The sequence below is a fragment of the Entelurus aequoreus genome, linkage group LG11 (assembly GCF_033978785.1).
Source record: "Entelurus aequoreus isolate RoL-2023_Sb linkage group LG11, RoL_Eaeq_v1.1, whole genome shotgun sequence".
Classification (NCBI taxonomy): domain Eukaryota; kingdom Metazoa; phylum Chordata; class Actinopteri; order Syngnathiformes; family Syngnathidae; genus Entelurus; species Entelurus aequoreus.
Window position 1 is genome coordinate 61,681,525 of NC_084741.1, and position 25,843 is coordinate 61,707,367.

Below are 25,843 nucleotides of genomic sequence, written 5' to 3' on the forward strand. Positions count from 1 at the left end.
CTCCGTCTATTTGTAATTGTGTTTGACTTTCCCTTCTGCTGTTACCAAATAGCATTATTTTAGTTTTACTATGATTCAAAGAGTCTGTTTTTGTCAAACCATCTTTTTAATAAATTTCTTCTGTTATTTGTATTAGCTTTTGTGTGTTCTCTCTTGAACAAAACACAGTTGTATCATCTGCAAATAATACTAACTTTAAGTCCTTTGCAACTTTACAAATGTTATTTATATAGAGATTGAACAATTTTGGTCCCAGTATTGTTCCCTGAGGTACGCCACAAAATGTTTTCAGCTCTGTAGAAGTGTGTTCGCCTATCTTCACGTATTGCTTCCTGTTGGTTAAGTAGCTTCTTACCCAATTCAAGACCAACCCTCTGATTCCACTTTCTAATTTGTTTATTAAGATGCTATGATTAATTGTGTCAAATGCTTTTGTTAAATCCATAAACCGTGCAGCCGCACATTTTTTGCTATCTATTGCATTGGTTATCTCTTCTGTTATTTCGAATAATGCCATTAATGTTGAGATGTTGGCTCTGTATCCGTATTGGTTGTCTGCGAGTGTTTTATTTTTATTCATGAATTTGTCAAATTTTTTGTTAAACAGTTTTTCAAAAAATTTAGAAAAATGTGGAAGTAAAAAAACAGGTCTGTAGTTTGTAAACTGGTGTTGTGGGATGAAGCCAGAGTACCTGAAGAAAATCCAATGCTAAAGTATGTGTTTGCTTTACATGTGGCAAATAACTTGCCTTATTGTGTATACATTTTGTATATATTTTGGAATCTCTCATGGGTTGTAGCTGACTTTAAAGAAGGTGTATGTAGACACTGGTCTGTTTTTATGTCTGTGTCAATGTCAGGGTTTTGTATAAAATGTTTTAGTTTGTGCAACACATTGCAGTAATTAGCATTAGAGGTTAGCAATGCCAGCGCAAGCAGCATGCTTCTCATGCTTGGCCTGGGTTTGTGGTTAGTTGATGGAGACATCTGAAGGACCAGAGCCTCTTAGGTCTGAAATTGGAATAATTTCTTCTGTTTATTCTTGCTGTCTTTGCGTCTTCTTCTTTTTCTCCCCTTCACTTCCTTGTTCTTCTTTATTTTTGTCTTTTGTCTCCTTTGCTATTGTCTCTGTCAAATGATACAGGCAGGTGTGTGATGTCCAGTCATTAGAAAGGAAAATGTCAAGAATATGAGGTTGCAGGCTGAGATTTGAATGGACTTCAATTAAAGGACAAGAGATGTGCTACTTAGCCTGGTTCAAAATCTATTTTTTTCCCGACTCAAAAGGATTCTCTATTTATTCAATACATAGGATTTCAGCAGGATCTACCCCAGGCTGCTGACATGCAAGCAAGGTAGTAGATTTTTGTACAAAGCTTTTATAATTGTAAAGGACAATGTTTTATCAACTGATGCAATAATGGTATTTTGTTTTAACTATTAAATGAACCAAAAATATGGCTTATCTTATCTTTGTGAAAATATTGGACACAGTGTGTTGTCAAGCTTATGAGATGCGATGCAAGTGCAAGCCACTGTGACACTATTGTTAATTTTTTTTTATTTTTTAAAAATGTCTAATGATAATGTCAATGAGGGATTTTTAATCACTGCTATGTTGAAATTGTAACTAATATTGATACTGTTGTTGATAATATTAATTTTTGTTTCACTACTTTTGGTTTGTTCTGTGTCGTGTTTGTCTCTCCTCTCAATTGCTCTGTTTATTGCAGTTCTGAGTGTTGCTGGGTCGAATTTGTTTTTGGGATTGGATTGCATTGTTATGGTATTGCTTTGTATTGTTTTGTTGAATTGATTAATAAAAATAAATAAATATAAAAAAAATAAATCGATTTTTTAAAAATTAGAATCTATTCTGAATCGCACAACGTGAGAATCGCGATTCGAATTCAAATCGATTTTTCCCCCACAACCCTAATATATATATATTAGGGCTGCAACTAACGATTAATTTGATAATCGATTAATCTGTCGATTATTACTTCGATTAATCGATTAACAATCGGATAAAAGAGACAAACTACATTTCTATCCTTTCCAGTATTTTATTGAAAAAAACCAGCATACTGGCACCATGTTCTGGACATTGGGGGTGCAGCATACACCAACAATAACACAGAAATGTAACTCATCAGAACTGAATCAGATATTGTACACGTTTCTGTTGTGAATAATAAAGGATTCATTTTAGGCTGCCTCTGAATAATAGCATGAAATATTCCAGCACCTTCATAACGTTTATTTATACTAAAGCGTCACTCAAATCTAAATATATTTATATAGCTTTATCAGCCCGGCTACATTGATCCAACCAACCTGAGATATTTCTGTCCGTTACGTTTATTTCGAAATTGGTAACCGTGCGTTTTCTCTCTCAAAACGGAGTCAAATGTGCCGGAGACACATTATCAGCCCCGCGTTGCAACAAAGGCATAACTTTAACGTTACTCACAAAAAAGCTGAACTCATGAATGCTTGTTGCCACTATGGACTTAAAAAGTTATGTACTGTGAGTTCTTCCCTTCATCCATGGCTCCAACATGTTTCCTTTTCAGGTGCTCCTGAAGCAATGTTGTACTTCCGTGCCATTTTGCAGGAAACGGTCTTCTTTGAAGTCTTTAAAGTGAAGTGTTCCCACACTTTTGACGACTTAGGTCGTACACTTTTCTCCATTGAAGCAATAACCTCAAGATGTTTCTCCGCTAAACTATCGGTAGTGTTTTCCTGCGCCATTTTTCGAATTTTTCCAGCAAAGGAGACGCCGTCGTCACGTGAGCTGCACATGACACATCATTGGCTAGCTTACGCCAACTCATGAGACGTAGCCTCAGCGACGCCCTGGCGCTGTTTTGTACTGTTTTTGTACTTATTTTGATGATTGTTTCTCAGCTGTTTGTAAATGTTGCAGTTTATAAATAAATGTTTATAAAACAAAAAAAAACAACAAAAAAATAACAAAACAAAAAAAAAAAGAAAAAAAAGCGCGCATGCGCATAGCATTGTTCCAACGAATCGATGACTAAATTAATCGCCAACTATTTTGGTCATCGATTTTAATCGATTTAATCGATTAGTTGTTGCAGCCCTAAAATATATATATATATATATATATATATATATATATATATATATATATATATATATATATATATATATATATATATATATATATATATATATATATATATATATATATATATATATATATATATAATTTATTTTGAAAGATGGCACCTGATGGCCATAAGATGTAACTTCACTTTTTGTCCATATAAATACAAAAACTGTTTATGTATGAGATCTAGGGCTGCCAATTATGGCCAAAGTAATGATTATGAATATTGTTATCAATATTGAAATCATGATTACTGATTGTTAGGTAAAGCAGTGTTGGGGTGGGAATGTAATACCATACCTGTACCAATAAAAAGGCTATAGATAAACGTTATCCATTAAAGACAAATATTAGTTTTTTTAATTCATTATAAAAAATCAACTTGTCAGCTTTTTGTCATTACATGATGCCTTTATCTCTATTTTTACATTTTGTTAGACGGAGGTATTTTTTTTATTTTTTTTATTTATTTAATTTATGTACCTTTATATGTATAAGTAGATGCTGTATCGGGACAGATCCATGAATAGTTTGAGCAGAAATGTGTGGTATAGGAATTAACTACACTATTAAACATTACCAAAATGGTGTATCACATGAGTGGTTTTTGAAATAATACCTTTATGACATGAAAAAAACACAAGTAATGTAAAAAAAACATGGTGTTTACTTTTTGATTTTGAAATAAAACAGAAAGCAATTTGGCTGATGAAAATGAAGTCTAATAAACAAGCTTTCTTCTCCTCCAATGCCTCCTAGTGGTTCAGTAAAACAGTTTGGCCAACAAAAATAAAGAGGAGTGATACCTCTCACATCGAATACACAATCTTCACAGCCTTTGTTCGGTTCGATGAGATGACAAAACATTTTAGCCAGTATTGATGTTTTTTGAACACTGATACAGTTTGCAGTTAAATAAAGGAGTGAGCATCCTAGTAAACATACTAAAGACTTTATAAACAAGTTGTGACAACGTTCTCGAAACATCGCCTGCTGCATGTTTCCTCACCTCATTAACTCTGTCACAGCAACTGATGGACGCTGTATTGTGAAAATGAAAGCAACATATAATAGTTTTCTCCTTCGCTGTGTACTTCTACTGTGGGGACAAGTGCGTCTGTCTCCAAAATTGTCCACACCTGTCGCTATCTAAACACAGCGGTGTGCTCTTAAACGCATGCAGAGAAGCGAGGAAAAATGACGTTAAACCAAGCGCTTGGCTCCGTTTACTCCGTTTAATCTCCCAAGCAAAGTCCGTGTCCTTAGTCCGCCATGATTATCAAGCCAAACGGCGCTAGTGCGCATGCGCCTGACTTCGTTTTGCCTAAAATGCATTAATAAATGCATTTTTCGGTAATTAAAAAATTGGACTGTATTACTAACCCTCGGGAATTTTATCTTGAATTATCATTATACCGTTAACCATTTCATCCCTAGTCCATTAACAAGTAAAAAGTCAAGGGCAGTCACGGCATGTTCTTGCCGCCGATGCTGGTCAATTTTTTAGGGCATTACAGCAACTGACAAGAGCGGTCGCGGCACTTGCCGTGGTTAAATTCGAGCCATGTATACACACACACACACACACACACACACACACACACACACACACACACACACACACACACACACACACACACACACACACACACACACACACACACACACACACACACACACACACACACACACACACACACACACACACACACACACACACACTTTCTACTATGTATCTATGCACAGCGTTTACCAGTTCTGAAGTTCATTCATGCACTTGACTTTAATCTTTTATTTTTGCATTTTATTTATCTTAATATTATCAATTTGTCCTTATCTAAATATACACAAAAGTTGATTAGACATTTGTAGACATTACATTTTGTGTACTTACTGTTTGATAACATGAACTTACAACAATGCTTAAAATAACATGCTTATTTGTCATATTCCTATGAGACTTATAGTTGAGAAGAAGCATGCAGCCTGTGATGACTGTGGAATGTGTGTAGCAAGCAAGCTGTTTTTACTGCAGTATTTTAGTAGAAAAACATTGTGAGATCTTATACTCTCTTTATCCAACAGCCCCTGGAATATTTAGCATTAGAATCACAGACTACTTGGTGGCAAAATGTATTGTTTATTTATGAAGACGCAGGCGGTCTAATTGCTGGATTCGCTCAAGGGAGAATTCGGTAGACCCTGACTTGGAGGACAAGGCCCCTTTACATGGCAGAAGGAGAGATTCTGTCTTTGATAGGGACCTATTGGTTTCCTTCATTTATTTTATCACACCATAGGCGTTGGCCCTCCACTGCTTGGCCCGTAATCTTCGGGCCTGTCACTTTGATGTCAGCATGAGTCTGCTCGCAACCCATGGTGGAATAACAGCAATAAGAGTGAGTGTGTTTGCTCAACAAGAGCCTTTTATATGCTTCTATTAACCTGCAGAATTTGTGAAATCTGCTGTTTGAAAAACATTTGGCTTTCTGGCATTTACTGTAACAGACCGACTATCCTGCCACGAAATACTGGGATTGTTTAAATGTGCGCAGTTGAATTTAAATAGGGCTTACAACTTTATTTCGTGCAAATTCCATAATAGTGCAACTTCTGTTGCATAGGTTGTTTTTACTAGGAAATGTATGACAGCAGGGTTCAACACTTTAGACAAGCTTAAGGCCCTGTCTACACAGGCTTGTTTGAATGTGAATCAGCAATTTTATTTTATTTTTTTCATTTATTTTAAACCATTTAAGGTTTTGTGCAGAAAAAAGGTTTGTTTTTTTAAAGCTTACATTATTCTGTATAAAGAGGGTGACCTAAATAATCCCCCATATAATAAGAGTATGGAGCTTTTTTTTCTCTCTCGGTTGGCTATCTAACCACTCTAGACTGACTGTTAAGAGGGTATATTTCTGCCATGATGCTTAATCAATGCCATACATTGGCATTAACTCACACAGTGCTCCTTCTCAACATCTCCAACTTTAGAATTGTTCAAAGTACTGTAGTCTCTCACTCTTATTTTGTTTGACCTTTTATGGAATACCTTTTTAGTATATCCTTTTTAAAGGCATCTTTATACCTCGTTGCAGGCACGAGTGTACATGAATGTGGTATTCATTTGATTACATTACATTGTACTTGTGGAGCGTTTTAGCCATACTTGTCCTTGTATAGTCTAGTAGTTCTTCTCTGTAATGTGACACTTACGAACGGCATGCCATATTGTAATAATCATAATTTAATGTCTTGTTCAGCAAAGGTCTGTACAAATGTGTCCTGATGTGCACCTTTACATGTCCTTGTGTTTGTTTTTTCAGGATGACCATGAGAGTGGTTCTACCTCAACAAGTCGCAGTGTCTCAGAAAGTTCCAAGGCTACAGGCAAGCCCCGCCGCCTCCAACAAGCTGCCCCCAGCGACCCCGACCTGCCCCCAGGTGAGTGATGGCATAGGGGCCAGTAAAGCTATGCTACCTCCCTTCTTTTAGACTGACCACCAGGGAAAGCAGTGGGGGAGGACAGGGATACAAACTGAAGCACAGTTAGAGCCTATTTACAAAATCAGGGGTTTGAACTTACCATCCCAGAATTTTAAGAAGATAATTCAACTTTAAATGGAATACATAGACTCATGCTTGTCACAAGTTCATGTGGCGAGCCGAGCCGTCAAACTGTGACCCCACGCAACGCTCGCATTGTACTCAAAATCTCTGCCAATTACAGTAAATGTGTCCATCTGTGTACTATTAGAATAAATTTGTATTCGGTAAAAAAAAAAAAAAAAATTCCTTTGGACGGAGTGTTTTCAGATGCAATGTCTGGAAATTACCAAAATTACTCCCATAAATGACTGCTTAAACCTCATCCATCCATTTTCTACTGCTTGTCCCTCTCGGGGTCGCGAGGGTGCTGGAGCCTATCCCAGCTGCACTTGGGCGACTGCTTAGACGGAAATAGTCAATTTCCTTTGTAACACATGTCTTTCCTAGTGATATACTTTTGAAACCCACCGTATTGTTCAGGTTTGGATTCTTACTTGGCTTTGAAACCACAACAGTTTGATAGGCAATGATGAAGCCTAATCTTTGCCCTGCCTACTCACATGTGATAAGAAGTCAAATACCTCACATTTTGACATTACTCAAATTATCTAATATTATCCTGTATGGATCTGGGACACATCCAATAATTTACCCTTTTGGAACATGGTTTTGGTACAGTATATCACCTGTCCCCCCACCCATGCTGTGGGGTGGTTTGACTGATCAACACAATTGATGTGTGGTTATAACTGACTTTGTACAAACCCCGTTTCCATATGAGTTGGGAAATTGTGTTAGATGTAAATATAAACGGAATACAATGATTTGCAAATCATTTTCAACCCGTATTCAGTTGAATATGCTACAAAGACAACATATTTGATGTTCAAACTGATAAAGATTTTTTTTTTTGCAAATAATCATTAACTTTAGAATTTGATGCCAGCAACACGTGACAAAGAAGTTGGGAAAGGTGGCAATAAATACTGATAAAGTTGAGGAATGCTCATCAAACACTTATTTGGAATATCCCACAGGTGAACAGGCAAATTGGGAACAGGTGGGTGCCATTATTGGGTATAAAAGTAGATTCCATGAAATGCTCAGTCATTCACAAACAAGGATGGGGCTGGGGTCACCACTTTGTCAACAAATGCGTGAGCAAATTGTTGAACAGTTTAAGAAAAACCTTTCTCAACCAGCTATTGCAAGGAATTTAAGGATTTCACCATCTACGGTCCGTAATATCATCAAAGGGTTCAGAGAATCTGGAGAAATCACTGCACGTAAGCAGCTAAGCCTGTGACCTTCGATCCCTCAGGCCGTACTGCATCAACAAGCGACATCAGTGTGTAAAGGATATCACCACATGGGCTCAGGAACACTTCAGAAACCCACTGTCAGTAACTACAGTTGGTCGCTACATCTGTAAGTGCAAGTTAAAACTCTCCTATGCAAGGCGAAAACCGTTGATCAACAACACCCAGAAACGCCGTCGGCTTCGCTGGGCCTGAGCTCATCTAAGATGGACTGATACAAAGTGGAAAAGTGTTCTGTGGTCTGACCAGTCCACATTTAAATTTTTTTTGGAAACTGTGGACGTCGTGTCCTCCGGACCAAAGAGGAAAAGAACCATCCGGATTGTTATTGGCGCAAAGTTGAAAAGCCAGCATCTGTGATGGTATGGGGGTGTATTAGTGCCCAAGACATGGGTAACTTACACATCTGTGAAGGCGCCATTAATGCTGAAAGGTACATACAGGTTTTGGAGCAACATATGTTGCCATCCAAGCAACGTTACCATGGACGCCCCTGCTTATTTCAGCAAGACAATGCCAAGCCACGTGTTACATCAACATGGCTTCATAGTAAAAGAGTGCGGGTACTAGACTGGCCTGCCTGTAGTCCAGACCTGTCTCCCATTGAAAATGTGTGGCGCATTATGAAGCCTAAAATACCACAACGGAGACCCCCGGACTGTTGAACAACTTAAGCTGTACATCAAGCAAGAATGGGAAAGAATTCCACCTGAGAAGCTTCAAAAATGTGTCTCCTCAGTTCCCAAATGTTTACTGAGTGTTGTTAAAAGAAAAGGCCATGTAACACAGTGGTGAACATGCCCTTTCCCAACTACTTTGGCACGTGTTGCAGCCATGAAATTCTAAGTTAATTATTATTTGCAAAAAAAAAAAATTAAGTTTATGAGTGTGGACATCAAATATCTTGTCTTTGTAGTGCATTCAATTGAATATGGGTTGAAAAGGATTTGCCAAATCATTGTATTCCGTTTATATTTACATCTAACACAATTTCCCAACTCGTATAGAAATGGGGTTTGTAGATACAACCCTAAAGAGGCAAGTCTTCTAAATTAAAAAATTGTCCTTGGTGAATATCTCTTACCTTCAATGTACAATGTAACTGTGTTTAATTTTGTTTTGACTTGTCCTGTTAAAGTCATACAAACACATTTTAATCATTATTCTTATGGTTGAAACAGCTTCCATCTTTGGCAAGGGGATCGATACTGGCCACGTCAACGGTTTAGAAGGTCACAGAAGTGCGATAGTTCATAGTGAGACTTTGTGTGAGGCAAGAATAAGACAAATGTAACATGAGCAAAAACATCCCAGCAGAGGACAAATTTCATCCAAAAGTGGAAATAACAGTGCTGGTGTATTTCCAAGCTGCTGATGCAAGAGCAACATTTGAACTGACCTCAGAACCACAGGCACACTCATGCACGCAGGAGCAGCCAGAACACACATTAACTTTGGCAGGCACAGCGAGGCACCTATGTGACAAACACACGTTGCGTTTGTAAATTGGGTTTACGTCACCCTCCTCTCCTGCCTCTAAATGGTCAGTCATCAAACCCATGATTTTTTTGTCTGGTCAGGCACAGTAGAACAGCTTGCTAATTCATATAATTATTCTCCATCGAGAGCACTATTTAGTGCTGCTTAGTTATTAGCTCTTTTGCTCTTTAGGATATTCATAAAAATACAGGAAGATAAACATTCCGCTTTGAAAATAAAGGTCACATTTTATGTGTTTGTTTTGTATTGGCTGTGTGAAACGGCACACAGGTGGAATGATGGCATTGGTCCTTTGGTTTGGAGGATAATGTCTACAAAATTTTAATTATCACTTTGTTTGGTCATGTTATGGACTTTAGGATTTTCCCCAATATTTATGGATATGTCTTGAGTATTTGTGGGGATTTGTGGCTCCCCTAAGTGTGATGAAACAACTTATTAGACAGCCTTTTCTCTAAAGAATGTGCTTTAGTACTTTAACTTCTTCAGCAATGAATATCCTCACACTTAAGGAAAACTGCACTTCTTTTTGGAATCATCTACCATCCGTATGTCGGACAAGAACACTCATTTTTCCCTTTTCTGTGTGTTCTAAAAAAGCTGCTGGTATGATGCAGCTAATTCATCTATTCCGCCTATAAACAACACTCTATTTAATTATGTTTACATTTACAACCTGCATATTACCAAGCTATAGCAACATTGTTATTGTAAACGTTTACATAGAGGAACTTCTTTGCTGGCGTCGCAATAGTGCTAGTCTTGCTCACACGGCTCCTCCAACCACTAGCGAGTAGCCAGCTACTAACCACTTGCTAGCTTGAGCTGCAAATAACGTTGGTTGCGACCATCCCTTAAATAAATGAAAATAAAAAGGAGCTTGAGTTGTTCCTGCTGCTGCTATATTTCCTTTGAGTTAGGAAAAGTTCATTTTAGGTTATAAATCATGCATCTCACCTGTACCTCTATTCTATAGTAGAAGGTTGTGGCACCAAGTCGAGAAGTTGGTCAACTTTGAAAACCCACATGCTACCAAATTTATGCTATTTGGCGAAGGTCCTGAGTTCCATCCTGGGCTCGTGATCTTTTTGTGTGGAGTTTGCATGTTCTCCCCGTGACTGCGTGGGTTCCCTCCGGGTACTCCGGCTTCCTCCCACCTCCAAAGACATGCACCTGGGGATAGGTTGATTGGCAACACTAAATTGACCCTAGTGTGTGAATGTGAGTGTGAATGTTGTCTGTCTATCTGTGTGGGCCCTACGATGAGGTGGCGACTTGTCCAGGGTGTAACCCGCCTTCCCGTGTGCAGCTGAGATAGGCTCCAGCACCCCCCGCGACCCCATAAGGGACAAGCGGTAGAAAATGGATGGGATGGATGGCTCTCAACAAATGGAACGCAGCATAAAACCTGACAACATCGTTAGGAAGCATTTTTAAAATTTAAAGAGCGAGAATTACATTTGAATTTAGCACCTCATAGAGAACATAAGTACTGAAAGAGAAAGAACAATCCCATCAGTCGGCATGGCATCCCAGTGAGAGCGGATATTGTAAGCCACTGGTTAATGTTCTTATTTTAAGAGCTTATCAATAGTGCTGCATGGTAACGCTCCAAGGTGCTGATGAAGTCATCCATTAGTGGTAGCAAACAAAAAATGTGCACTCTTTGCTGTTGTTGTGGACGGAAGTAACGTCCGTTGCTATGTCCTTTGTCAATACAGTACATATTACATGTTAATGTGGCTGTGCTACATTATAGAACCTTTATTTAACCAGATAAGAAAACCCATTGAGATCAAGATCTCTTTCACAAGGGTGACCTGGCCATGAGGTCAACAGCACATGTCACAGAGCAGTTTCAAAAATAATACATTAAGACATACATTTTAAAATACATAAGAGAACTGTAAAACAACAGAGATTTACATCTTTAAAAACACAGGCACTGTGCAAACGTCTCTCGCTGTTTGTCCCTCAGGACAGAACGGAAGGCTCCAAATGGAAGTAGTTCTGTAAGTTTCAGTTTCGTCTGCAATGCATTCCATGCCATAGGGGCAGCAATGCCAAAAGCTCTTTTGCCAAATTCAGTCCGTACATGAGGAACAGTTAAAACATACAAATTGTTAGAACGTAATGCATAAGAGCTGCTTTTTCTTTGTAACAGAGTATGGAGGTATTAAACCTAAAAGAGCCTTATAAATGATAGTCAGCCAATGTGTGTATCTGCGTGCACTCAATGAAGATAAGTCTGACTTCATATACAGTTGACAATGGTGGGTGAGACTACGACAGCCAGTAACAAATCTTAGTGCTGAAAGAAAAACAGTGTCCAAGGACTACCCTAAGCTTAGAGACCAAGTTGTTAATATGGGCTTTAAATGAAAGCTCCTGATCAAGAGTAAAACCCAAGTACTTGTAATTTAAGACCTGCTCTATAGGGTTTCCATTTGATGTTACAACATTTGGAATATTTTCCAGTAGCACCCTTGAATGAGAAAAAACCATTACCTTGCTTTTATCTGTATTTAAAACCAATTTAAGATCAAATAAGCGAGCCTGGATGACATCAAAAGCAGCTTTTCAAAACTCAAAAGCCTGAGTGATGGAGGTTGAACAGCAATAAATAATGGTGTCGTCTGCATAAAAATGGTACATTGCATTTGACAAATTATTACAAAGATTATTTATGTAGATAGAAAATAAAATGGGCCCCAGCACTGAGCCTTATGGAACGCCTTTGGTAATGTCCAGTAATGAAGAGGTGGTCCCAGCCACCTGTACACGTTGTGTTCTGCTGGAGAGATAGTCTGTGAACCAAGCAGCTGCATTTTTAGATAATCCAACGTGATGAAGGGCTTGAATTAACAGACTGTGGTCTACTGTGTCAAATGCTTTTGACAAATCAATAAATAGGGCGACACAATATTTCTTATATTACATATACTTTAAGCATGCTTAAAAAACGGTGGAGGTTTTTGGATGGGTTTATAGAGGGCTTTATAGCCGTTATAGATCGTATCCTCTAGGGCTGTCCTCAACTAAGGATTTTCATAGTCAAATCTGATTGGTTTAATTTTGCCCATTGTCGACAAGTAGTCAAATTGATGACATTTTTTAAGATAAACAGTTGATATGTTGTAGTGTATATTGACTGGTCACTAGGTGTCAGCAACTTCACATGGATGTGCTTTAACACTTACATTAACATCTACAAGTTAATTACAGGTAAAAAATAAGTTTGTAACAAATGAACAAAACAAAGATCTCATTTGCGACATTTCCAACTAAAAAAAAACCATTGGTAGCAGCCCCCTGAATCAATACAAAAATCAGCTGTGAATCTTTAGATAAATAGAGTGTAGAAATATAAACCAGGTATCGGGCAAAACTACAAATCAGTTTACTGTTTTTAACGCAAGAGCCAGGGCTGCCTGTCTGCGAAAAGATTTACATGATTGCAGGTCACATGTGATTGTTGGCGGTTTTTGGATGTTTTTTTTAAAAGGGCCCAATATATGACTCTCATTAGCTGCTGCATTGTCAGCCATGTCGTACTTGCCATATATTACAAATGAAAACGCATCAAAAAAGAAGGACATATATGTTCTTGTCTGACATAGGGATTGTGAATGATTGGAAAAATTCCCCAAAAAGTGCACTTCCCCTTTAAAGAAGACCTTATGAATGCAATCAATGTATTTTTCCAACTCACCTCCTTTATTTGGGAGCCCCAACGGGACCGCGGAGGTCTGTGTCTAACTGCATAGCGTTTCTACAAGCCAAAATCACATCCCCCATGTAGAAACATCCTCCCAGCACTATTAATAAAATGTTCCTGTTCCCCTCCCACGGCAGGGTAGGGAATATTAATATCAGACAATTGGACTTTGAGGTTGGTAGTTAAATAAGACTTCTTCAAATCAAAATGTTGATTATCAGATTGATCAAAGGCAGCTCTAGTATCCCCATCATTGGCATTGTTAGCCGCCTCGTACAAGCAGGTGTTCACTATTTATAACACACAGAAAAGTTAAAGATGTGTTCTTGTCCATCACAGGGATTGTGGATGTTCAGCAAAACAAAAAAAGTCTAGTTTTCCTTTAGGCAGTATAAAATAGATATATTAATTCTCTTTTGAAATCAATATTACTTGTTCAGCAACGGGATTCCATCTTCTTACGTATTATGTCACATTTTTTCACTTAACTCCCAGTCAGGATTTTAATAATTTTTCCTCATTAAAAAAACAAAACAAGTATCTATTGCGTTAAAAATATACATAAACCCCCATCACAAAGTAAAGTTGAATGAAACCTGTTAGAATAAAAATTAAGTAATGTTAACATTTCATTAGATCCCTCTGTATGTTAATACCTTTTTACACCACATTTGCTTCAAACTCAGTTTAGTCTCTTCCAGCAAAAAGCATGTTGCAGATGGTATGGTATGAAGGATTTGTTGTGGAAGAACTGGACAGGACCATGCAGAGTCCTGATTTCTTCCACACCTTGCGAAGAATTAGTGTTTGTGAGACAGGCAGGCTGCTCCAACATCATACCGGTCATGTTTTTCTTGTGTTTATAATGAGTACTTAGCGTGTTGTTCAAAACCGATGCTTTTTTGTTTCAGGTTATGTTCAGAGCCTGATCAGACGTGTGGTGAATAATGTGAATGTTCTGGTGAACAACCTAATACTGAAATACGTTGAGGATGACATCGTGTTGTCAATCAACATTACATCAGCAGATTGCTTCACTGTTGATGATCTGTGGGAAAGAGCCTTCATGGACATCACAGGTAAGCAGAGGCTTCTCACATTAGAAATAGGTTATACATTTTGAAACAATTTAGAGAAAAAAATAATTATATTGTAATATCATTCAAATATCTGTACCAGATGAATGACTTCCGGATTAGGTTCAAATGTATTCTAAAATCAGTATTTGTGCAGTTATGCAAATTGTAGTGAATACAGCCTTGACAAAGCAATATTCATAACATGAATGGCGATAAGGGCTTGCTGCTTTGCTGCCAACACATTTAACACAAGGGCTTTAACCTGACTGCATTTTAACCACACAAGATGACTTACTAAAGGGACCTACTACAACTTTTTACACCACTTTTCAAAATGCTACATTCTTTCACTCCGTAATTTAGTTTGAGTTTCAGAAAAATGTCTTCATTGTCTGAGTTTGCTCGGTTATCCTATTTTAATCACACTGTAGACACATGCATACACACGATGTGTATAGGGGCTTTCGGTTGGGGGAGTTGGGTTCCTGTCCCCCTGGGGTCCTTTCTTGGCTGTGGTTCCTGTGCTCTGTTGACGATATTTCTACGTCATGGGCGCGTGCCTCTTGTCTCAGAGCCTGCTCTCTTCTTTCTTTCTCTTTTACTTATCTGTCTGTCCCCCCTGACAGAGGGGATTCCAAATAAATGAAATACAACATAATTACACCTGGAGTATTTCAGAGTCACCTGTTGATCAGTAAGTAAATCTCTACCGACAGATCGGTCGTACTGCAGAACAGGTTACAAAAATTTACTCACAGATTTTCAATAATGATAAGGTGAAATAACGTATGACTCCCCCCCTCTATCTGACATTACCTTCATTTATCTTTCCTCCACTCACATGTTCTTATTTTTTACTCCGCTCTTTCTGCAGCTCCAGAATTGGTTCTTCGGAAAGTGATCAACTTTGCCGATTGCACCGTCTGCTTGGACAAGCGGAATGCAAGTGGCAAGATTGAGTTCTACCAGGACCCTCTGCTGTACAAATGCTCCTTCAGAACACGTCTTCATTTTAGCTACGACAACATCAATTCCAAGATCCCATCCGTCATCAAAGTAAGTAGCTTTGAATTAAAACAAGACAACTTAATGACTGCCACAGTAATAATGCTTTAAACACGTTTTTATGAGATAGTTTATGCTCCAAAAATGTAAATTATACATTGAAATGTCAAGTAATTAAATTATTCAAATTGGACTTAAATTTAGTCGCAACATGCTTGGACCGCCACGTACTGGAAGTCTGGTACGTTTAGCTGAGTGCTCTGAACCGTCCTCAAGTTCAGGACATTTCCCATCCTTTGTACGATTGGAAAAGGTTGGACACACATGTAGCCGAGTCATAGAATGTAAAGTTATATAAAGTGATTGCTCCTCCTTTAAAGGGGAACTGCACTTTTTTTTGGGAATTTTGCCTATCGCTTACAATCATTATGAAAGACATGACAACTTTTTTATTGTAATTTTTTTTTTCATGTATTCTAAGTCGTAAATAAACCTAAAAAAAAAGTCAGCTTACAGCTGAGCCAATGAGAGGTCCTCTATTCCGCCCATAAAATCCAATAAAAACCCATCAAAAAAGCATTAACAATACGCCATTTACATTTGGTGACTTGAATATTAACCTGGTATTAGTGATATCGTTATTATAAGCTCTAACGCAGACAAACTATTTATAGAGGCGCCGTGATCACAAGCTTGAGTGCCAATGTTGACATGATCGACTAATCAGCTGCTTCCTCGCTTCCTTGCTCGTCAGACTTTATCCTAGATCAAGGGTCGCCAACCCGTCAATCGCGATCGACCAGTCGAGAAAGTAAAATAATTTTTTTATTATGACATCACTGACGCCCCCACCCAGAGAATGACCAACAGACCCGCAAACAGGCACACATTTTATCCCCCAAACACGCCCGCACGCCTCTGCCTGTCTCTCTTCAGCCTCACATCTTAAATCTGACATTTTTTAGAATTAACATCAAACAACTCGGCCCTCAACAACGATATCTATGACCATCATCGCTCTCCTGCGAAGGGATGCATACAAGATTCTGTGAACATATTGCTCCAAAGTACAGATTTTGTGTTAAATTATTGTGATTCCAAAACTAAACATTGACTTGTGCAAAGGCAGTAATATATGATAAAACAAGGCAGCAGCTAAAGAAGGACTGGTGAACAGCTGATTTTACTACTTACGGCGCTGACGTAAGAAAACCATGTGACGCGATCAGAACATATGTGTTTGTGTGTGTATGTATATAAAAGTGTGTGTGTGTGTGTGTGTGTGTGTGTGTGTGTGTGTGTGTGTGTGTGTGTGTGTGTGTGTGTGTGTGTGTGTGTGTGTGTGTGTGTGTGTGTGTGTGTGTGTGTGTGTGTGTGTGTGTGTGTGTGTGTGTGTGTGTGTGTGTGTGTGTGTAAAGCATAGTTGATGCAGGGGTAGATCTTGCTTTGGTTTTTGGCTGAGAGCAGGGATCTTGGGCTCGAAAAGGTTAGTGACCACTGTTCTAGATCATAAATCATGCCTCTCACCTGGAAAGTAGATGGATGAGGACGTAATCCAACAAGTTCTTACGCTTTGACAGCTAGTTTAGATCCGGAAATTGCGAGAATGACACGAAAAGACACTTGGCTCCACCCCACTTTTCATCTAAATGGGAATATATGAACATCCTAGCAGTCAGCATCCTAATGACAGCAGACCTTGCACAGTAATTGATGTTTTATTATGTTTGCTGTCTCTCACAAAGTCTGCAGTGAGTAATAATCATTGATGTTGTTTAATAAAATGCAAATGTCGTGATGCGTTTTTGAAATTAATGTGTCACAATTGTTTAAAATGATCAAAATACGTAAATATTCAATGTTATTATAAATGTGCCTATTACTACATTACATATATACTTACATCATGTATACGAAACCTTGATGGAGGTCTTTGGATGTTTTTTAAGAGCTTTGCAGGCATAATGGAGCGGCTCACATAGGCTCCATTGTAAGCGGACTTTTGATTGCATTTATTTAATATTTAGAATGTATTAAAAAGAAATACACATCCGTCGTCATGTCTTTAATAATGATTGTGAACGATCGACAAAATTCCCAAAAAAGTGCAGTTTCCCTTATATGACAACCAGAGTTGACCTAAAATACTCTAAATAATCCAACCCACTTTCTCACATGTAACTGAGTTTTGCTGAATTTAGCTGTGCAATAATTACATTTAATTTGATTAAAATGAAATTAAACGAAGAGAAATCAACCCGAAATAATCCACAAAGTCAGGGAAATTGCAGTAATACAACAGTGTAGCAGTGATGGGACAATTTTAAGAAAGACTGCAGATGCCCGTTTAAACATGTCATGGTAAAAAAGTCCCATCTATTTTATCTAAAACTTGTTTGAGTATAAGAAACTCAACATGAATTCAATAAGAAGACATCATGAACCTATTCGAGCTGTTATGTAATGGGACAAGCAAACAAGAGTGGTATGGAGCAGTCTAGCTCAGTACAAATGTCAGAGTGTTACAAAACCCTTAGTTAAGCAGTGATCTCTATGACCAAAAACTTAAAACTTTAAAGTTCTTAACCAGTGTGTTTCAGAACTGGAGAGCTCAATATATGATTGGGTGTCTGTTAGTAGCTATTTTCCCTTATAAGTACTGATTAATACATGACATTGCTGCTTTTTAGGGGTTTGTCATTAGAGTAAGAAACATTTCACAAATGCTTGAGTCATTCTATTTCAACCAGGGATGTCAAACTTACGGCCTATGGGCGGTATCAGGCCCGTGAACAGGTTTAATCGGCCAGCAAGATCATTTTGCTAAAAATAAAAATTAACTGCATTTTTTTCATTTAATAAACTGCTGTTGTAATTGTGTCCACTGGATGTCGCAATAGCAATTCAAGTGTAACCCACGTCACACATGACAGTGTTTAAAGATGACATGTCAGGTGACTTTAAGCGCCCTCTGGATTGGCTGCCGCTACTCCAATCAGAGTTAGTGCAAGTAATCAGCTGCTCCTGTTGTGGCTGGCAGCAGATGGCGGCAGAATCGACACACTTCTTTCATTGTAATTTATCCACATAACCAATAAAATAACGATACAGTAAGATGCAAAGCCTTAGGTCAACTTCACCATCATCTTTTTAGTTAGAGCTAAATGCAGATCTTTCAATTGGTTGAATGCACGATGCACACACTGAACTCCATTGTAAACATGTGTGTTTCTACATTTGTTGCGTTTGTTCTATTTCATTTTTTGCTTAAATATAGCATGATCACATTGGTTACGTTTGTAGTTGTGTTACCTTGATTTCGGCTATGGTGTCATTTTGATAATCGTTTTTTTTGTACTATAATTGTAATATTTGAATGATAATAAATGAATGTGTTGTGGCAGTTGTGGATGTCATCAAAGGACACACTTGATTGTTTTTCCAAACACTTTTTTAATGGTGAACTGCGAACATAAGAATGCTAAACAGGAAGTGCTTAAAGTTTAATGGCTTTAAAAAAATACACTGAGACAAAGTCTAAGTTCATTGTGTTCTTCATGGTGTTTTGAAACTGCACTAATTTTTCCCCCAGAATTTTCAACTAACTTGAAGTGTTTTGCCAAAAGGATTATTTGTAATATGTAGACTTTCAGAATGTGCTTGATCTATTTTTGGCAAAAGTAAGACAATGAAAACAATCTGAAGTTGTCTTTATTTTTAAGTTTTAATGCCATGATTTTAGCAGTCCTGCCCACGTGGAAATAAATGTTCCTCCATGCGGCCCCTGAGCTAAAATGAGTTTGACACCCCTGATTGAAACCATCATTTTTGTCTTTTTTTTGTTCTGTCTCCTCAGATCCAAACCATGGTGGATAGCCTGAAGTTATCAATTACAGATCAGCAACTTCCCATGTTCATCCGGATTTTAGAACTAATTATTGCGCTTTACTACGGAGAAATTGGAGGACACAGAGAAGCAGACCGAGAAGAAAGCATCTGTCATGTCAGGGAAGCTGGAACAAATGTACCTGGTGAGTAAGGTCTCTTTTAAATTACAGTGTATCACTAACTCAAGAACATTTAAAAAATGCTAGGCTAGACAGTAAATACATTTTGTTTACCATACATTGCACTTCTCACTGGGAGAGAGCTCACAGAGTGCTTCACATGGTTGAAATACAAACAGTACATTCAAAATAAGCATGATGCAACAACAGATACATTGCAAATACAATCATAAATATGATAATAGAAATAATTAAAAAATATATATATAACATAATAATAAATTATAATGTAAGGTTACTGTAATTAAAGTTAAAGTACCACTCATTGTCACACACACACACACTAGGTGTGGTAAGATTATCCTCTGCATTTGACCCATCGCCCTCACCCCCTGGGAGGTGAGGGGAGCAGTGAGAAGCAGTGGTGGCCGCGCCCGGAATAATTTTTGGTGATTTAACCCCCAATTCCAATGCTGACTTAAACAAATGTGGTTTAAATTAACAGGTAGCCAATACAGGGACTTTAAAACGGGAACAATATAACTGAATTTATGAGATCCAGAAAAAAGAGCCTGGCAGCAGCGTTCTGAGCAGTTCAGTTCAGTTTCAGTTTATTTCGAACATGCATACGATATAATGAAATGCATTACATATTTCCAGTTGTTTCATTACAGCACGTCCGAAAAGGAGTAGGAAGAAGCTGAGCTTATTTAATCCTACCCCTTTTCATACCATAGCAATTTTATCCCCTTTCCTTGTTCTCTGTAACAGAACAGTGAATACATAAGAAATACATAATATACCATAGTAAGTAAACAAATATTAAATACATAAATAATATTTAACTAAAAAAAAAAAGGGTTTTAAGATGTTCATCATAATTATTGTTCTGTGTACTTTGTGAACACTTGTAGTTTGAAAAGTATCTTAAACTAAATCATATTGGTGCTTTGTTTGTTTTCTTTGGTTAATCAATCCCATAATTTAATTCCACATACAGATATGCTAAAGGTTTTAAGTGTTGTACGAGCATACAAATGTTTTAAATTAGATTTTCCTCTAAGTTTATATTTCTCCTCTTTTGTTGAGAATTGTTGTACATTCTTGGGTAGCAGGTTATAGTTTGCTTTGTACATAAGATTTACTTAAGGTGCTGTTTGCAAATGCACCAAATCGTTGAATTTAAATAATTGTGATTCAATAAATAAAGAGTGTGTATGTTCTCTGTATCCAGCATTATGTATTATTCTAACTGATCTTTTTTGTAACACAGTTAGTGAATGAAGCACACATTTGTAGTTGTTTCCCCATATTGCTACACAATTACTCAGATATGGTAACACTAACGAGCAATAAAGAATATGAAGTGATTTTTGGTGCAGAACATGTTTTGCTTTATTCATTATTGACGTGTTTCTTCCTACTTTATGTTGTATATTTCCAGTTCATTTTACCATCTATTATTACACCCAAAAATGTGTTTTCTTTTACGCTTTCAGTATCTACTCTAATTGTTATTTGTGTTTGACTTTCCCTTCTACTGTTACCAAATAGCATTATTTTAGTTTTATTGTGATTCAATGATAGTCTGTTTTTGTTCAACCATCTTTTTAATTAGTTTATTTCTTTTGTTATTATTTGTATTAGCCTTTGTGTGTTCTCTCCTGAACAAAACGCAGTTGTATCATCTGCAAATAATACTAACTTTAAGTCCTTTGTAACTTTACAAATGTCGTTTTTATATAAAGATTGAACAATTTTGGTCCAAGCAGTGGCTTCGTGGTTGGTATACAGAGCACACAGTGAGGAGATCTGGGTTCGAGTTTTTGTTTGGGCATTTCTGTGTGGACTTTGCATGTGGAGAAAACCCACACGTACACAATATGTTCTGCGTGTATTTCCTCCCACATTCCAAAAATATGCATGTTTGGTTAATTGCATTAGTGCACATTTTTACCTACATTGGGACTGATTCACTATGATCCAAATACCACGCGCGAGACAGCATATGCAAAAAAATAAAATAGCGTGTACTATAAGTGAGCGTGTTGTGTGTGTGATCTACTAACTATGTATTTTCATGAGGAGGTTTATTATAGCAATATATTTCCTAAATAAAGAAAACAAACGAAATTTAAAAAAAATGCCAGCAGACACCAAAACTCATTAATTGAAATTGTTTTAATCAGCAGCAAGAAAATTATAAAATGAAATTTCTGAATAGACAATATGTCTAATATTTTTTATTTCAAAATGTTGACACACAAATGTAGGATGGAGGATTCCTGTCTGTCCATCGTCTTTGCAGTGCAAGCACTGATCCTGCAGCCGTGTATGTAACTGTCAGTTTGCATGTCCTTCTGACACGTTCTAAATAAAACGCTAAGTAGTGCTCGCAAAACAGTGATGAATAATGATGCATTACATTGCGCGTGCTAAATAACTATATCTGCATTTTCTCCTCCCAGTATTGTGGGCGTTTTAATGATCAGCATATATTTTGCATATTAATGAAGACAGAGGCGCAGAATGTATGGCAATCTATTTTGCACACGTTTAGTAGATCAGCTTTGCGTGTGATCATAGCTTTGCACGCAAACCTTTAGTAAATCAGGCCCATTATGTTCATTTGCTGAGATGCTGGATCTGAAATGCTCCTGCTAACTACCATTAAACAAAGACTCATGACAGTTGTGGTCATGTTCTGGTATTTTGTTGAACAAAAAACTTTTCCGTTAGGGTTTAAATTGATTATTGTGATCAATGATTTTGGGGCCATGAAATAATAGTGTAAGGTGCCAATTCTTCTTTACAATAAGTAACAACATTGCTATTCTGACGTAACAAATTAACATATAGCAGGCCAGTGATTCTTAAGCTGTAGTACGTTTACCACCAGTGGTAAGTGGGCTCCATCTAGTGGTACGCCAAATAATCACTTAATAAATATTTAAACAGTGTTAATGTTCAAACTGTGTGCAATGTTAGATATTAGTAAAAAATAGTATTAAATATACTTGTTAAATAAAACCTTAGCTTTGTTTTTATTGAATACTTAGACCTACTATGCTACTGTATTTTAATGTTGGTCATTATGGCGGTACTTGGAGTCCCACGTGTTTTCTGAGGTGGTACTGTATGCAGGCCACTTGCATGCAGTTGTAAAATTACCAACTTTCAAATGAGCAGGTGGTGGTGTGAACTGATTTGCACATCAGGTGTTAAGCAACTCAGAAAAACGTGTTCTGGTAAATAATAAGAAGGAGAAAGAATACTCTTCGTTCATCCCCAAGAGAGTTTTTTTTTTCTCTGTTATCAAACACAAAAGAGAAACATACACACATGAAAAACCTGGATAAAATGGACATTTAGAGAAAAGATGCCAGAGAGAGCGTGCTGCACTCTTTCATCTTTTGAACCAGTGGACAATGTTTGGAAAACAAACTTTCCGGTCCCAATTACCTATTTTATCCATTGCAGGACTTGAGCCAAGTACCGTTGAATATAAACAAACAAATTTAGCATGGTCTGAAGAAAATAAGCAATAATGGGGAAAGATAAATCGCACATTTTTTGGTCTTTTTAAATGGGACAGTAGACGTCTCTTTGATGATGGTGTATCTTCCAGCATTTTTTAACTCCGCACAGACTATTGTCATCAAACTTAAGGCCCTCCATGCGCATCAGAGGATTAAGTGTTGAAACAAAGATAAATTAAACACAGGACCATCTCTTTCTGATTTTTGATTTGAACCTCAGGAGAAAACACTCCTCACATCTTGGAGCCAAGTAAAACATACGGTCCTGGCTTCACTCACAGACGTGTCCACGGTACATAATACACAATCCTACCTGGATCATTTGTACATTTGTTAAAGTTTGATCCTTACATGCCTACTTAGGGTATGACTATCTTACAGGAAAATTGCTGAATTTGCAACAACAGACCTGCATAGATTTTTAAACTTAATTGGATAGTCAGCTTGTCACACACTCAAAACATTCAGATACACACCATCAATAACCACACTGTCAAACTGAACCTCCTCCTCAAAATATTTGTCCTCATTTCAACAAAATTGAGTTATGGAGTCCCAGGTCCTCATTGATGGGGACACTCAGTATAGCAGCAAGAGCATGTAGAGCAAGTGGTGGGCAGAAGAAAGGCAGGAAGCATAGCACAATTTACTGTAGCTCCTTTCATTCCCAACAACCTACTCTCCCTGCCTGTTGGCCAGGAACTTTTACTGCAAGTTGGCGCAGCTTGCAGTTTGGTTTCCAATGCCAGATGTAAGAGTCGGTGTCATGCTACTGCTATGTGGAGCCTCTGAGAATGAATTACTATCCTATCACAAAAATATACAAGAGGGGACCAGCTCTTGGAACCTGAGCACCTCCAGATCTTGTTATGCTGGAAGTAATTGACAGAGTAAAGAAAATGAAAGTGGGGTTGGTGTGCGTGTGCGTGTGTGTGTTTGCTACGATGATGTAGGGAGCAGGTCTGGCTTGTTCAAGAACATGTGATTTTTAGTCTTTTATGTGTTTATTTTCCCAATAGTAGCACTGCAAGAATTACTGATCAAATAATCCATTATTGAAATTAAGGTTAGAAACCTTTTGTCATGTCAACACTTGAAAATTATGTAATTAATTTTCTTGCAATGTGTGATATTGCCCCGTGACCCCGAGAGGGACATGCGGTAGAAAATGGATGGATGGATGGATGTGTGATATTGCCTAAGTAATACCACCAGGCATGCTGCATAGTTCTGCATTTTTCTTTATTTGCATCTGACAAAATCAACATGAAACACACCGTACTTTCTGGGCTATAGAGAGCACTTAAATATAAGGTGCCCCCACCAAATTTTTTGGACTACTTTTATTTTATACACATATTGTATAAAATAAAACACACGTTTTAAGCCGCAAGTGTATATATTGAAACATGAACTATTTACACAGGCGCTTGTGTTCATTTACAAATTTAACAAAAGACAGTGCCTGTAACACCGGGAAAGTCATTTAGCATGGTTTTTGCCCTTCTCCACCTGCAATTCGGCTTTTTGAGGCCTGTTGGTGGTGGTGGGTTTCTGTTCCATGCGACAGCTGTTACCTTTTCCGATGGCCAGGTCAATCGTCTTTGGCTTTGGGGATGCGTCGTGTGTATTTCGTTGTCTTACACATGATGAGGGTGAGTCCATAACGTGCTAAATGGCTGCATGATTGGGTGAGTGCGTTTGATTTGATGTATAGAATTCCATTGGTCCACAGTGACGTAACTCTTTGCTCTGATGTGACAAGACTACATTTATTGGCAGCATGTGAAGCTGGTGAACCCGGAAAAAATCAGCATATCCAGCATCCAGCATGTCTAGCATTGTATAAAGCACAAAGTTCAAAGTGTGGGAAAAAAATAAATGGCTATAGTTCGGAAATTATCGTGGATGGAGTCTATTGTGACCATATTGCGTGGCCCTACACAAATTATAATTACATCGATCAAGAAAGTATAACCTCTGGCATCGAGTTGTGGAAAAAAGGGAAGTGGAAAGGCGTGGCCAAAAAGTTACAAAGACTGAGGTGTCACACTAATTAGTGCAGTACGGGGGTACACACTGACACTGAAGTTCCACATACTGACATTACAATATATATACCATTACAGTCAGGTATATGTATCATACATATTTTGTGTAACTATAACAACCATAACATGATGTATGACAATATTTAAAAGACATAATTGATATGTTACTAGGGATTTAACAATATGAACAGTTCATATCACCGTTATTGTGACCAAAATTATCAAAGTTATCATTATAGCGGTATTGATGAATGTGCTTGAAAAGTATTTTTACACACACTAAAATCTTTTAATCAAGTTATTTTTTTAAACAAGTAAAATAAATAGACACGTTTAGAAAACTCACTATTTTACATGTATTGTTTCTCATGCCTCACTGATAGCGTCTTAGTATTTTATGTTTTAATGACTAAGCGTTTATTGTTTTAAATATTGGTTTGTACTAGAGCACTTTAAGATCTATTTAAATGAAAAGTGCATAACAAATTAAATCTATTATTATTATTTCTGTCGGGCATTGTGTCCTAAATCTGTTCAAAAATTTATATTTTTCCTCTGAGAAAAGATAGAATACTCTCAGCGACACTAAGAGAGCACAAATTGTAGCTTCAATGTGCACAATTGAATAGCTTAGCTGCTCAAACAGTATCATATATACACAAGTTTAGATTGGGGTATGTCGTTTCTTAATGGTGGAAGATGTTAATGTTTCTTGTTTTCATGTTGGCTTTTAAGCTAGCGAGCTGGCGCCAATCAGTCTGGGAGTTAATCAATTTGCATTTTGTAATCAGGTTTTTTTGATCATTTTAATTTAAAACCGTCATACCAACTGTCGGGAGTTTTACAGTAGTTATCATTATTACCTGTTATTGTCACATCCCTTTATGTTGCACATGTATAGTCTATTCATAAATATGTATATATAGTGTTGCGCAATTCT

General features: G+C 37.5%; 1 protein-coding gene across 1 annotated transcript in view; it reads left to right on the forward strand.

Moving 5' to 3' along the window:
* Window positions 1-25,843, forward strand: part of LOC133660324 (intermembrane lipid transfer protein VPS13B-like) — a 563,168-nt gene that overhangs the window by 19,272 nt on the left and 518,053 nt on the right. Inside the window, 4 exon segments of the mRNA XM_062063728.1 lie at window positions 6,463-6,580; window positions 14,134-14,301; window positions 15,176-15,357; window positions 19,163-19,337. Of these exon segments, the coding sequence (XP_061919712.1) occupies window positions 6,463-6,580; window positions 14,134-14,301; window positions 15,176-15,357; window positions 19,163-19,337 (643 nt within the window).